This window comes from Eumetopias jubatus, unplaced genomic scaffold (genome assembly GCF_037043125.1).
Source record: "Eumetopias jubatus isolate StellerSeaLion01/CBP00866 unplaced genomic scaffold, mEumJub1_p1.0 scaffold_6, whole genome shotgun sequence".
NCBI lineage: Eukaryota > Metazoa > Chordata > Mammalia > Carnivora > Otariidae > Eumetopias > Eumetopias jubatus.
The window spans coordinates 13,343,103-13,358,845 of NW_028274812.1; the positions used below are offsets into that span (position 1 = coordinate 13,343,103).

The window sequence follows — 15,743 nt, forward strand, 5'->3', positions numbered from 1 at the left end:
AAGAAGAGCAGATGCCCCCAAAGAAGATAAAAGCCTCGGGCGCCTGGGTGGCTCAGTTGGTTAAGCGACTGCCTTTGGCTCAGGTCATGATCCTGGAGTCCCGGGATCGAGTCCCGCATCGGGCTCCCTGCTCGGCGGGGAGTCTGCTTCTCCCTCTGACCCTCTTCCCTCTCATGCTGTCTCTCACTCTCTCTTTCTCAAATAAATAAATAAAAATCTTTAAAAATAAAAAAAAAAGATAAAAGCCTTCACAAAACTCTTTTATTTCTCTTTTTATTTGTGTTGGTAACTAAATCCTATTGATTAGCAAGCCGTTGGTATGTCGGTGGTGTGTGAAAGGCTTAATGTTTTACCCAGCAGTACTTGGAGCCCCTCCATAGTGAGGGTCAGGCTGGAGCTGAGCCGCCGATTAATCTGGTGGTGTTAATAAACACCAAAGTGGAATCTCTTTGGGCATCCAAGTTAACTTCTCTCTTCTCCCACAAGATGATGCAGATGACATTTAAAGATTTGTTCTGAGTGGCACCTGAAGATCTCGCTTTCTTACTGAGGTGGCCAGTTTAAGCCAGTAAATAATGTGTCTGGGTATTTCTTTATGAGATGCAGAGAATCTGGGAAGGAGGGACTGGCGTGTGGAGAGATGCGTCCTGTTTTAGAAGTTCACTTCCTTGGGAAACTGCATTTTTGGGTAGTGACATTTCTCTCAGGGACGATGAAGGGAAAGGTAATTACGTTTAATAGAAACGCTGTGTGTTCTGCAGGGACCCTCAATTTACAAGTAGAGGGGTAAGTAATTAAGGGTAATGGAAGAGTTGCTTTCTAAACAAAGACTGGTTGGTAGTTGCCTTTCTCGGACAGTGTTTGTGGGAAGAACCTTCTTGTTTTGTATATCAATTTCTTAACACTTGTGCTCCTCCAACACATCAAGTTAATATACAACAAACTCCCAAGAAACATCTGTCATCTTCTTTTATGTAAATATAAGTCTTTTTGTGCATCCATCTATTTAGCCACAAACAGAAATTTTTCTACTGCCTTAATGTTTTTTTTAAAAAAGTTCTTAGCAAAAGAGGTACTCTTTTGTAAGGAAATAGGCAAACAAGATTCTAAACAATCACGTTTTCAACAAGTAACTAATGGTGGCAATTAAAAGGATATGAGTTTTAGGTAAGAGCTGGGAGGAATGACTTCTTTATTGTCAATACTCTTTCGTTTTGCTATATTTCTGTATTTCCGTGTTCTGGAAAGGAACTTAGAGATGCCTTTTCTTGTTTCAAGCGTTCTCAGTTCAAAAATAGTTTTTGTCTTGATATGTTAAAAAATTTGTCTATTTTACTTTTAGATGTTTTTTTGGGTGGGAGGGTCAGTATACAGTTAGGAAATCAGGTATAAACCAAGAACAGTTTATTTTGGTATTTTAAAAGTGAACCGTTAAATTCACTGTGCTTTGATCAGTTTTTAAAACTGTACATTAAAATGTTTCTTTTAGTTTAATGACACACAAAACATACTCTTGTAAAAAATCCTGTAATACAGAAGTAGGTAAAAGTGAAAACCTTTCCATCCCCCCAACTTCACCCTCCAATTCAACTTCTCTCTTTAGGATTAACTACTTTTTTTTAAAGATTTTGTTTATTTATTTGAGAAAGAGAGAGAGAACACAAGCAGGGGAAGGGGCAGAGGGAGAGGGTGGAGCAGACGCCCCCACTGAGCAGGGAGCCAGACATGGGGCTCGATCCCAGGACCTCGGGATCATGACCTGAGCAGAAGGCAGACATTTAACTGACTGAGCCACCCAGGCGTCCAAAGATTAACTACTTTTAACAGTATAACTGACATCCTTTTTGATGGTTTTCATTGCATATCGATTCATGCACGTATACAAATACATAGTTTTAAAAGTACATTGAATCAGGCCAATCATATTGTTCCATACTTGCTTTTTTCACTTAACAGTATGTTAGGATTTTCCCAGGCCATCAGAAGGCTTCCTATCCCTGTCTTTTTATTAGCTTCATAATAACATTGATTGTACTGATGAAATTAGTGGTATACTTTATCCATTTTCCTGTTAATGGATGATTATATCATATCAGTGTTTTTTTCTTTTTGCCATTGCAAATCTTACTGAATTAACGTTCTTCCACATTTATTTGTGGTTTGTAGAATAGACATTTATAATTGGGGGTGGATATTTAAATTTCGACTAGTATCATCAAATTGCCTGTTTAAAATTGGCTGTATCAATTTTGATGTTCAACTGAGCAAAGGATGAGAATGTTTCCCCCTAAATTCTAGAAATCAGTGGTATTTTAGGTTTTGCCAATCTAGTGGTGAATATTTTCCTGTGTTTGTATATGCATTTCCCAAAACACTATGGAGGCTGATAAATTTTTTCTATTTTTTTATAAGCCATTTATATATATATTTTTGTGATTTCCTGTTTGTTTGTTTTTGGGTTGTTTATTATTCTATCGGGGCTTGATGAACACTTTCTCGTTCCTATGGTGGGATCTGGGCCCATGTATTGGTCTGGTTTTAAGCGGCTATTAAGGAGCTCATATTTGTCATGATGCTAAAGGGGCTTCTTAAAATGCCTTTTAAAAAAAAGATTTTATTTATTATTTATTTATGATGGAATTGTCATAATTCTATAGTTGGTCTAAACATTTCCAGAAACAGCATAAGTCTGTGGTGTTGAAACCTAAAACCACTTATTTATTCATTTAGAGAGAGTGTGCAAGTGGGGGGAGGCACAGAGGGCCGGGAGGAGGGGGAGAGAGAGAGAGAGTGGAGCAGACTCCCTGCTGAGCATGGAGCCCCTGAGATCACGACCTGAGCTGAAATTAAAAGTTGGACGCTCAACGGACTGAGCCACACAGGCACCCCTGAGGGGATTCTTAAATGAGGCTGAAGCTCCTCTTTCTTCTTGTAGAAAGCCCTATTTGTTTTTAAAAATGAAATTTCTATATTTCCTGTTAATAAAAAATAAATATGGCAAGACCCTGGCAGGTTGAGGGTTGGGTAAGGATTCCTAATTTGTTGATAGTTGAAGACTTGGGAATATGCGATAATTATGTGGTAGGGGAGCAGTGTGCTGGATAGTTCATGAGGCAATACAGGACTAGAAGAAATGGAGAGCATAAGTGAGTTAATAAGTGCATAGCATTCTTATTCTATTGGTATTGGTTGACTTAGGCCACTACTGAATGTACTGGTTTCTCAAAAAAAAAAAAAAAAGTGAACATATAATATGGAATACTTTTTAAAGATACAGAAAATTGGAAAGAAGTGGGAAATAAATCAGATTATTACCACCCCAAAATAATATTTTCCCTTTAAATAAAAGGTAATATAGCTAGGAACATATGAAATAGATGCATTTTTGTGTCTCTTATGAATTTGTGTGATGAAATATGTTCCTGACTAACCCCTTGAGAAGAAACTCCAGTGGCCTTAGGTCATGAGCCAGGTTTGAGTTCCTTAATAAGGTGTGTCTAGTTGTATTTTTATCATTGATGTTTAGTTGAAAATCATTGCCAATAAGATAGTAAATTGATAAGAAGACAGGACACTGTCATTTTTTACCTGACATAAAATTCTTCAAGGAATTAAACATTTCCCCAGCTTAGGAATACCTGTCAAACTCTGAGATCTTCTATTGATTAATATAAAAATCCTGTCTTAAAAATGGGTCATCTTCTCTTTATTGTTTTTGTGCAATAAAATTACATTTTAAGAATTATAGAGATGGGACGTTAATGGTCAGGTTACTAAATTCAATGATAGAGGTTTGGATTGCTAATAATTTGCTAAAAATTGCTAAAAATTTGAAATGCACAACTACAAAAATATATTTGTTCATATATTTAGAATATTTAACATAATTGCCAACCTTAGCAAGCTGGATAATGGACCACCTTGTTTCTTGTCTTACAAAGAATATCCCAAGGAAGGAAAGTATTGTGAAACAAGTGGTTTTAGGTTTCAATACCGCAAACTCACGCTGTTTCTGGAAAAGTTTAGACAAACTATAGAATTATGACAATTGCATTATAAAGTCTGGCACAAGACCTTACTTCAGGGTCTAGGGGGAGGGTGGATAGGAGATGACCAATCTCTTTAGCTAAGCATTTATTTTCTATTTGAATTTTAGGTGGTTAAACAAGCTTGGGATAGCTGTAATCCATCATGATTCTGCTACGAAGGATGAAGGTATGTTCTATTTTAAATTTCTGAAAATTTAGCAAGAGTATTAGGATGAGATAGGTTGGAAATACAATGTCAAGTTCTATGCATAGTCTCGTCTAATGAAACATACTTTGGCATTTAAAATTATCTGAAAATATGTAGAAGCAGACATATTCACACAGACTCACCAACATGTAATAGAGCTTCCCATGCTGGCTAAGAAAGCTTTTTACACTTCACCCACACACTAGCAACTGTAGGCTTCACTGAGCTCTCAAACAACTGCCAGTGTAAATGTTTTATTGTCCCACTCACTGAATTCTTACTCAGAGACATGATCTCGTCATGATCTAGACAGATAACTTTCATCCCACTGTTTCCTCTCTGATATTTTAATATTTCCACCAGGTGTGTGCTGAGGCTAATTACTCTAAGTTTGTGCTCGGAAACTGAATGTCAAATTGGGACAGAGGCCGTATTTTTAGCTCAGCCTGTAGTTCTCTGGGTTCAAAAGCTACAGGAGTCAAAATCTTCTTAAAGATGCAATTACTCCTGAATATTGAGAAGAAGAAGGCTTTAGGTTCGGGGTCACAGAGTTGATACTATTTCTGAAGTACTCAGGCCATATAAAACTTGGGAATTGGAAGGTTTTTGATAGCAAAAATTATAAAAGCTGAGACTGAGAAATGGAAAAGTGAAATCAGTGTCCTGACCGCTCCTTGGTCCTCTTTGCCGCAACATCAATGCCCATTGTGTATTTGAAGTGCATTTATAGATTGTGAGGAAAAAAAATCACTATATAAAAATCTTCTCCCTATCCTGGTATTTAAGGCCTTCCGTGATATGGCCTTAAGCAACTTTCAGCTTCATTTTTTTTTTTTTTTTTTTTTTTACCACATCCCTTAGGGGACTCCGTATAGTTGCCTCAGCCTGCACCCTCGACTTGGTCCTCTCATTACTCTGTGTGCACTGTTGATGGTTTACTTACCCTGCCATTTCCAGCTCCTCATGGCTCCTATGATCAAAGTTAATCACTACTGATTTTATGATCCCTTAGTATATGATTCACACCTCTTCTGAGGAATTATTTTATTTTCCCTGAGCTATGGTTAGTCCTCTTCCTATGTGTTAGACACTCATGAGGGCAGAAACCCTAATATGGCTATTCATTTTTTTCCCACTCTTATGTAATGGTAGCTCAGTAGATGAGTCCTTTCTGAATCGGATTGGAATTGCAATAGCCAGATAGAGCAAAACCTCTGCTCATGCATTATGGAATGAGTGATGACAGTGTTGAAACATTAAGCATTTTCATTTTTGTATAGAATGCTACAGTGAGAGTGAACAGGAGGACCCCGAAATAGCTGTGGAGACACCACCCCCTCCTTACTCTACAGAGACTTTCTCTCCTTTGGTACGTACTGACCTCAGTAGTCTATTGGTCATGATCAAGTGCGGGGACATCGTTCCTTCCAGTGGCATAGAATCTACTTTGGCCAATAAATTTTTTAGAACGGGCTAAATTAAGGTACTTGCCAAGGAGCAAGTGCAGTTCTCAGATTTTGAGTCTTCTCCATAGCAACCCCGTGGTATGACAAACTTGGTGTATTTGTGTGTGACCCACAGATATATGGTGCTGACAAGACTTATGGTAATGCAGAGGGCTTCTAGGTGATAGGCCAGGGCTTGCAGAGATTTGTTTTATAATGTTTATTAATACCCTACTGGTCTTCAGAAAGAATTGAAAGTGCTTGTCCTGGGCGCAGGCATTATAACAATGCAGAATGAACACTAAGGGGATGAAAGCAGTAGATGAAGAGAAAATTAGAGTCCAAAAGGTATCAGGAAGCCAGGAGTGGGGTTAGTGCATTCAACCTGTACGTGGAATAATTCTTCTGTATATTCACTAGAGAGAAGTCCAAGTTTAATTCTCAGCTTTGGAAGCATACAGCGTAAGTTCAGGTTATTAATGGATGTTAAGACTGTGGCATGTTGCTTTGTATTTAGATGCTCGTTGGTGTTATAGTGATGTCCCCTAGAAGGATTCAAGCAAGGGTCTTCGGGAAAGCTCGTTTATAGTTCTTCTACCTACCATGTGCCAGGACTTATGTAGGTGCTTTAAATATATAACCATTTACTGCCCCCATCCCCAAATAACCCTGAAACCTAGTATTATTTAACCTGCATTTCCCTGATTACTAATGAGCATCTCTTCATATTTATTGGCCATTTGGATTTTGTTTTGTCTAGTGTCTGTTAAGTCGTTAGCACATTTTTAGCTGTCTTACTATTATTATTTTGTATTTATAAAGTTTCTTTATTAGCCTGTCCGTTAGCTCTTTGTCAGGTAAAAGTGAGGCACATCTCCTTTTCTGTTTCGTGGCTTTTACTTTTTTAGACGGTTTCGTGATTTCTTTTTGTAGACAGTTGTTCTTGATTTCAGTGTGGCAGATTCATCCATTACTTCTGTTGTGGTTAGTGTCTTTGTTTCTGATTTCAAAATTTGTTTCCTATAGCTAGGTCATGGGAAGGTAGATATGGCTGTCCTCATTTCATGATTTAGGAAACTGAAGTTCAGAGGTAGAATGGGCTGGCTACACATGCAGTGAACGGGGCACCTCAGAAGGGAACCTGGTGTGTCTCGTTCTATTGTACGTGTTCTTCCCACCCCCGCTACAGTAGTTGTCCATCCACAGACCTAAGTGATGAGAGGTTCTGATAGGTTACAGCAGCTCCTTCACCTTTTGAACCTCCTCTGCCAGAATTTTCTATTTGTGTGATGAAGTTTGCACCTTTATTTCTGTTTTGCCAGTTTCTGGATTTAGGGTATTAAATAGCATTTAAGTGATGACCTCTACGATTGTCACTTGTCAGTGGAGAATTGTGGTCCCTTTTCTCGTTTACTTAGCTAGCAGCTAAGACCAGATATAAGTATCTGTTGACTGAGTGTTTTTATCAAAATCTCTATGCAGTAGGACTAGTCTATTAAATTAAGCAACGTATAAATAAAATTAAACTTTGAATATAGTAAAATTTAGACTGGTTTTTGAACTAGACTTACAATATATCCTATCTGAATATATTCATAACTTGCCCTTAATGTAGTCTTTCTTCTCTTTTAAAAATCAGTTTCTGAATTTAGAAAAGACTAAATAGACATGCATCGGGTTTTTTTTGGTAAAGATTTTATTTATTTATTTGAGAGAGAGAGAGAGGGAGAATGAGAGATAGAGAGCACGAGAGGGAAGAGGGGCAGAGGGAGAAGCAGACTCCCCGCCGAGCAGGGAGCCCGATGTGGGACTCGATCCCGGGACTCCAGGATCATGACCTGAGCCGAAGGCAGTCGCTTAACCAACTGAGCCACCCAGGCGCCCCATCAGTTTAATAGAGAAGCATATATTTTTGTTTAGTTTCTCTGTTTCTGTCTCTCTTTGACTCTGTCTCTCTTCCCTCTCTCTCTTTCTGTTTCTGTCTGTCTCTATCTCTGTCTATCCCTGTCTTTTCTTCTTTTCTGTTTCTCCTATTTTAACCTGTGACACACAATGATTTGGTCAGTTCTCCATCCTTCTCTTCCTGAAATTTTCTCTCCCTCCTACTGTTCCTCTCCCTCATGACTCTTAGATGATTTATTTTAGTTCTAACATACTGTGATTTTTAGTTTTCTAGGGGCAACTAGTATCACAGATTACTAAGAGCTTATCGTCAGGTATCTAGAACTCTACTTGAAAGTAACAGCAACCAAATTGTCTTTTTAGATGAGGGATCATGGCTCAATTGCATGATACCATGCCAGTGTTTCCTGATGTTACAGTAGAAGCTCATGGAATGCTTGTTTCAAAACAAACCAACAAAGGGATGCATATGAGACCAGTAAGTTAGGTCATTGAAGTAGGAGGATTCTTTAAAAATTTCTCAGTCATTAATCAAATGTTATTTTTTTAAAGTTCTAAGTTGAGCATTTTTCTGGAAGGCCACTAAGGCTAACTTTCTTTTTTTTCCTGAAGAAATATATTGGAAATAGATACATGTTGAACAGTTAGATTTTATTTGCCTTAGAAACAGAATATGTTCCTCCTGCTCACATATTTTCCAGGCAGATTTTGTTTTTGTTTCCTCTTGTTTCTTAAAAACAGACATGCAAGACACTTGGTTAAAATAACATTTAAGCTTTTTATTGAAACAGATGATAACTGAAGAACTCATGGTAACTTTTATCCAGAGAATGAATCAACTTATTGTTTTGGCTCAATCTGGCATAGGCTAGCTATGATTGAGCTATATAAGCCTAGGTGAAAATTTTTTTTCTCTAAGTTCTTGCTTTAAAAAAATATTTTGGGGGGCGCTTCTCCCTCTCCATCTGCTCCTGCTTGTGTTCCCTCTCTCACTGTGTCTCTCTCTGTCAAATAAATAAATAAAATCTTTAAAAAATCTTTTTGGTAATGAACTTTCATTTTGGAATGATGACTTGAAAATACAAAATAATGCTATTCTAGAAAATTATGTCCCAAAAATTAGAATCTGGAATTAAAAATGTAATTCAATGTCCAGTCATTCTAATGGCTGCAAACTGTAAGAGTTCAGCAGCAGACCAGTTTGGACCTCTGCTTCTAGAGGGTGGCACCACCTTCCACGAGAGAATAAAGAACACTTCAGGGTCTTCTCTGAAGGAACAAGAGGTTTCTGTTTATGTTGCTTCTTCTTGAGAAGACTTCATAGGTTGGAGAGTGGAAAGGACATCCATTGATTCACAGAGAAATTAGAAATGGGGGGCCTTTTGACAGGCTTAACTAAAAAGGCTTAAAAGAGACCATGTAGATTTCACTTGGGAAGTTTCTCTGTAGAAATCAGTATCTATGATTCCTTGAAATCCATGATTCCTTGAAACCCACAAAAGAACAAAAAAGGACCTGACTTCATTCACATTTCAACTCAGTAATAAGTTACAAAGTGATTTAGGAGCTTAACCATCATTAAAAATTGGTTACACATGTTTGTTCTCTAAGTTTAATTATGAACAAGCATTGTCTGGTACCTCGATCTATGTTTATATGCTTGTTCATTCATTTAACAAATTTTGTTGAGAGCCACTGTTCTAAATATTTGGGACACATGAGTAAATAAAGACAATTTATTTCTTCATGGAGTCAGTTTTAGTTGAGAGAGACGATAATATAGTCTCTATAATATAATAAATAATCAACATACTAAGTAAATTATCTGCTATGTAGTAGAAATAGAGTACGGTGAATATGGGGAGATAGGGGTGCTGGAGGTGGGGTTGTGGCTGTGAACAGAGTAGCCAGGAGAGGCCTGAGTGAGAGGTCTGAGCAAAACTCTTGAAAGGTGGTGTGAGAGACAGTCAGGTGGATGTTTGGGAAGGAGTTTTCTAAGCAGAGGGAACAGTTAGAGACAAGATCTCTTTGGTGCATAGGTAGCAGGGCAGGGAGGTCAGTGTGGCTGAAGCAGGATGAGTTAAGATGAGAATAGCAGGAAATGAGCTTGGAGGGTAGTGGTTGACCATACCATGTAGAGCCCCAGGGCCGCGCAAGGACTTTGATATTTTGAGTTACTTAGGGAGCCTTTGGGAGTTTTGAGCAGAGGAGTGATGTGATCAGTTTCCCTCTTAAAAGGACCGCTCAGGATACTGTGTGGGAGAGACCCTCGGAGGTGGGAGGAGGGTAGGATAGAAGCAAAGAAATCAAAGGGAGGGTTGCAATAATCTAGTGTGGGAGATGGTGGTGATGCAGGTCAGAACATAATTGAAAAATGGAATGGGCAGAGTTTTGAACTTGGTTGGAAGGTAGACCCCCCAGTGAGTGGATCAGATAGGAGAAAAACTGAGAAGGTAAGTACTTATAAACTGCAGCTTCAGACAGCTCCTGTAGATTATTTTAACATGGTCGTCCTCATATTTTGATGCTTTTTAAAAGTACAATTCCTTTTATAGCTAAATGATGAAAAATATCATCTAAAGCCAACGAAAGGAACCGTAAATAAAAATGAGCACTGTAGACCATGGCCCCTTGGCCAGTGGCAGAGGAGGAAGTCAAAAATGAAACACAGAAAGGGGTAAAATCAGTTTTAGAAATTCAAATTAATTTTGGTAGGACGAATCTCACACAGCTGTTTACTAAAGTCACTTGATCTTTCGATACGTGTACCATATAACAGAAATGCTCACAAGTGAGATAATTGCATGAAAAATTATCAGTCACTACAAATACAAGCTAGGTAAAGGTAGAAAGAAAATTCATCCCTGCAGGAATTGTCGCAAGCTCTATGCTTGAACATTTAACTGATTTCAAGACGTCTCTTCTTCTTTTTTTTAAGATTTATTTTTTATTTTTATTTTTTAAAGATTTTATTTATTTATTTGAGAGAGAGAGAATGAGAGATAGAGAACACGAGAGGGAAGAGGGTCAGAGGGAGGAGCAGACTCCCCGCCGAGCAGGGAGCCCGATGTGGGACTCGATCCCGGGACTCCGGGATCATGACCTGAGCCGAAGGCAGTCGCTTAACCAACTGAGCCACCCAGGTGCCCCTAAGATTTATTTTTTTGAGAGAGAGAGAGAGAGAGGGAGGGAGAATGAGTTCCCTAGTGGGGGGAGGAGCAGAGGGAGAGGGAGAGAAGCAGAGTCCCTGCTGAGCATGGAGCCCGATGCAGGGCTCCATCTCACAACCCTGAGATCACAGTCTGAGCCGAAATCAGGAGTCGGCTCCTTAGCTGACTGAGCCACTCAGGTGCGCCTGATTTCAAGACTTCTAAAATTAGCATTTACATCTTTGTCCTTTGCTTCAGCAGTTTATTTCAGACTCCTCCTCAGGCAGTCCATCACAAGGCATGGGGCTGCCCCCAACCCCTCATGCCTTCCATTCCCATTCCCGCTGCTGCTGTCCCAGTTGGGGCCTACAGTCGCTCTTGCCCAAGTTATAGAAACAGCAGGTATTTTTCTTTCTCTGTCTCTAATATCTCTCTCCTCTTAAAAAACCATGTTCAGATCAGTCATCCCAAAGCTCAGTTCTGATGGTATTGATTCACCTGCACAAAACCTTCCAGTGACTCCTCGTTGCTTATCAAGTTAATTCTCGACTTGTTGGTGTGGTATTTAAGGCCCTTGGGTTTACTTCCAGCTGTCATTACGGTCTTATTGTTGATTTCTCCTTTCTCAGCAGCCCAGTAAACTGCCTGCTGTCTCCCCAAAGCTTTCCAGACTTTTCTGCTCTTGCACTTGCACTGATAAAGTTTCTCCACTGGTAGGGACCGTGTGCTCCCACCCTAGTTCTGCCATCTCCAGGTCAAATGTGACTTCCCTCACTAAAGCTTCCCTGGTCCTCTAAATCAGGATAATCCTGCCCTCTTCTGAACTCTTTATGTTCCTATTTTTGGGGGGCGGGGGGCGGGGGCATTTTTCATATTATCATTTGCCTTGAACTACAGATTTTGTGTTTCTGGCTTATTTCTCTAATTATTCAATTCTTTTTTTTTTTAAGATTTGTTTATTTAATTTGGAGAGAGAGCACACATGCAAGCAAGGGGAGAGGCAGAGGAGAGGGGGAGAGAGAATCTCAAACAGATTGCCCTCTGAGTGTGGAGCCCGATGCGGGCCTCGATCCCAGGACCCTGAGATCATGACCTGAGCCGAAACCAAGAGTCGGCCACCCAGGTGCCCTTCTAATTATTAAATTCTTAAAGTCAGAGGCAGTGTCCAATATCTTTTTTCTTACCCACAACATTTATGACTGTGCCTACCACAATTTGAAATGGAAGAAATCTTTATTTAATGGACCGATAAATGGGCAAGTGGGTAATTGTAACTTCATCCCCATTTTCTGCTGATTTCTTGCTCTACTGTTATTTCTCCATGTGAATTAGAACATAACTACTTTACATTTGTCTAGTACTTTCACGTGGCTTTGAGGAAGATGATTTCATTTGACTTTGACGGAAGTTCTGCATTTTACAAACGAGGAAGCCAAAGAGAAATAAGTATAACTATCACAAATATCCTTTGCAAGCTTAACTTCATCTTTTACTAAGAATATTCTTTCATGTTATCCCATTTGCTCCTCTTGATAAATATGAGTCAGTCAGGCAGGCAGCTAATACTTTTTTTGTGTATCGACCAAGTGCCAGGTCCTGTTGCAGATAAGAGAATGCTGAATTGAAATAGACAGTACCTTTGCCCCAGAGCAGGCTAAGTTCTAAGTTGAGGAAGAGGCGCAACGGATTTGTAATTCAAACAGTTAGTCTCAAGTGCTGATAAATGCTGTGAAGAAGATAAACAGGGGTAATGTGCTAGGGAGTGGCTGGGGTTGAGGGTGGGGAGGATATTTGTGACCGTCAGGGAAGAGCCTCCTGATACTTGAATTGACACCAAAATGGTGAGAAGGAAGTGCCACCCAGAAATCCACAGAGAGAACGTTTCTGGCAAAAAAAAACCTGTGCTCAAGGGATGGAAAGAAGGCCGCTGTGACCAGAAAGGAGAGGGAGGGGGAGGTGGAGGGAGATGTAGCTGGCGGGGCAGATAGGGGTCCACTAGGCCTTCTCAGCTATAATGAGGACTGTGGCTATTTTTCTATTTGTGATGGGCAGTTATTAGAGGATTTTCAGCAGGGGAATATTGTAATCTATTTTATGTTTTAGAAATACTCTAGGGGCGCCTGGGTGGCTCAGTCTGTTAAGCGTCTGCCTTCGGCTCAGGTCATGGTCCCAGGGTCCTAGGATCGAGTCCCGCATCGGGATCCCTGCTCCGCGGGGGGCCTGCTCCTCCCTCTCTCTTTGCCCCTCCCCCTTGCTCGTGCTTGCCCCCGCTCCCTCTCACTCTCTCTCTCTCTCAAATAAATAAATAAAATCTTTAAAAAAAGAAGAAGCCCTGTAGTCACTGTTTGGAAGATGGACTAGGGTAGGGAGGGGTTGGGTAATGGCGGTAGGAGAAAGTCAGAGGAACAGCACTTAGAGCCAAAGTGACTTCTTCAAGGTCACTTGGGTACAAGGGGTTGGAGGGAGGAGCAGGTCCGCGGCTGCCTCATTCCCCAGGGCCACGCAGAGGCCGGGTCAGATGGCGCTGCGTGCTCTACAAGGTATCTGGGTTTTTAGAGGAACGCTTCTACTAGCATATGGTAGAAATACAGAGATGACTTCCTAGGGTTTAGCAGCAATTGGCTGGTTTGTTTTTATTAATGTGGTCAATAAAAGAGAAGAAAAGCCATATGGGTACGTTCCCCTTTTTTTTTTTTCCTTGTTTGGTTTTGTTATGTTTAGTCTTAAGTTATTCCTGTATTTTCTTTCTTTTTTTTTTAAATACGCTTTGACCAATGTTGCTTAACATTTATATGCCGACTCACTTCTTCCTAATTCCAGAATGTTGGTGGCTATCTTTTAAACTGTTTTTCCCTATGTCAAATTTGTGTTTTTAAACAATTCAAAGAAAAGGATTTTAGAGCTAATCAGCATTTGAACTGAGCTTCTTTGATAAATACAAATATCTTATGTAAGTGTTGAATCACTAAATTCTACACCTGAAACTAATGTTACACTGTATGTTAAGTAACTGGAATTTAAATAAAAAAATATACATTAAATGGGAAAAAGTGTATTCACTTTGGCAGCACATATATGAAAATTGGAATGATACAGAGAAGATTAGCATGGCCCCTGTGCAAGGATGACATGCAAATCCGTGAAGAAAATGGGAAAACGCAATATTGATTTTTTACCTTAATCATATAGTCTCTTCATTAAAACTTAGATCTTTAAGATGCCTTTAAATTTTCTCATTAAAAAAGTAAAATCTTTAAAACCCAAATGTTCTGAAATGAATGAAACCACCATGCAATTATTAACCTCTAATAGATAAAATAATAATTTTGTTTGTGATCATGAGAACATTTTGTGGGAGTATTTGCATTATAATCAGTGACAGTCACTCCTAGATCCTGGGGTTAGGATAAATCATTTGTAGCAATTCTACAAAGAATTTTGGGGCGTTCCTCCATAAGAGACTGAACTACTCTGTGCTGTTTTTCTTCTAGACCATTTGGTATTGGCATTAATTTATTACCAACTATATGTCGGGTACAGATATAAAAAAATAGGCAAAAATAATAGTTAAAAACAGCCTGTTCTCAAGTAGCTCACAAAAAAAAAAAAAATGAACAAGTCTGTCAGCAGTTATAGTATTAGTTGACAAATAAAGTGATATTCCACCTGATAGGATAGAAGGAAGCCTGGGAACACCATGCAGAGGTACCCACCTGGCCTTGAGCCCACTGAACGCTTCCTGGAGGAGGCAGTCTTTGAACTGATACTGAGGGATGGGCTTGTGTTAGTCCGGGAAAGACTGTCACTTCTTTCTACCTTCGTTAGATTTGCAGCGAGAAGTTTTGTGAGTATATTACATGGATGGTTCATAGAAGGCACTGAGCTAAATGTTCTCTCTTTGACTGTGGCTGTTGGTAGCTACACAGTGGTAGAAATAATGACCTGTGATTTAGCACCACAGTATCTATAAAGAGTATTTCCATATTCAGCCCTCTGTGACGGCACTCCAAGATCACTTTGATTCCTATTTTGCTAACCTCTCTTCTAATAAAAGCTCCCTCTGGCCTGATACACATCATCTTTTTTCTCATTTTCTCTTTCCGTCTCTCTAGTTCTTCCTTGTTTTTTCTTGCTCACTCTTTTTCCATTTAAAGATCAAATTTCTAAATGTTACATGGCACAAGAATAGAGACGATGGATTGAAAACATTTGAGTTGTGTTTGAGTAGTACCTCCAAAAAGGGATATACTTCACAGAAATTTCTGATGCTCAGTGAAAATGTCTTTCCTTGGCCCATTAAGCAGAGTTTTGAGGTCCAAAAAGGCTTATGGGAAAAGTGCTACAGTAGCTATGTGCACAGGCTTTTGCTCAAATAGCCCATTTTGCTGATCAAATTACAGAAATATCAACAGGAGCGACAGGAAAACCTTGTACTTGGTCTCTTTTCAGAAAAGGAATCTGTCCCCACTAAAGCCAAGTTTTACTAAAATAGCTAAAAATGGGGGAATGCGTCAGGACTACGTCTGAATGGTATTTTTGTTGGTATTTATTTCGTAGATCATTCTGATGAGTAGTAAATAAGTCTTAGCATTTATTTGGACAGCTTGGGGGCTGTGCATTATCTCCTCTGGATAACTAAGGTTTTACTTAGTGAATTACAGATTCTTAATCTCTTAGTTGTTAAATGATCTGAATGATTTAAGGCCACTGATTTGTAAGCCATTGACACATTCCTGAATGGAAAGTTTTCATGTCTGTACAAATATATACAAATATATATATGTACAAATAAGGTGTATGTGATGAGCTAGTATCTTAACTGGATATTTTTTTTTTTAAAGATTTCTATTTATTTCAGAGAGAGAGGGAGGGAGAGAGAGAGCACAAGCAGGGGGAGCAGCAAGAGGGAGAAAAGCAGGCTCCCCACTGAGCAGGGAGCTCGATGCGGGGCTCGATCCCAGGACCCCAGGATCATGACCTGAGCTGAAGGCAGATGCTTAACCCACTGAGC

At 39.4% G+C, this 15,743-nt stretch overlaps 1 protein-coding gene and 1 pseudogene across 5 annotated transcripts in view; both read left to right on the top strand.

Moving 5' to 3' along the window:
- The window catches only part of IPCEF1 (interaction protein for cytohesin exchange factors 1), a 181,346-nt gene that overhangs the window by 131,707 nt on the left and 33,896 nt on the right, over positions 1-15,743 (top strand). For all 5 annotated transcript variants that reach the window (XM_088023830.1, XM_088023831.1, XM_028103396.2 and 2 more), the window contains 2 exons: positions 4,157-4,215; positions 5,517-5,605. In XM_088023830.1, coding sequence (XP_087879956.1) covers positions 4,157-4,215; positions 5,517-5,605 — 148 coding nt within the window. The remainder of the gene's footprint in view (positions 1-4,156; positions 4,216-5,516; positions 5,606-15,743) is intronic.
- LOC114209365 (U6 spliceosomal RNA) lies at positions 13,785-13,905 on the top strand (annotated as a pseudogene).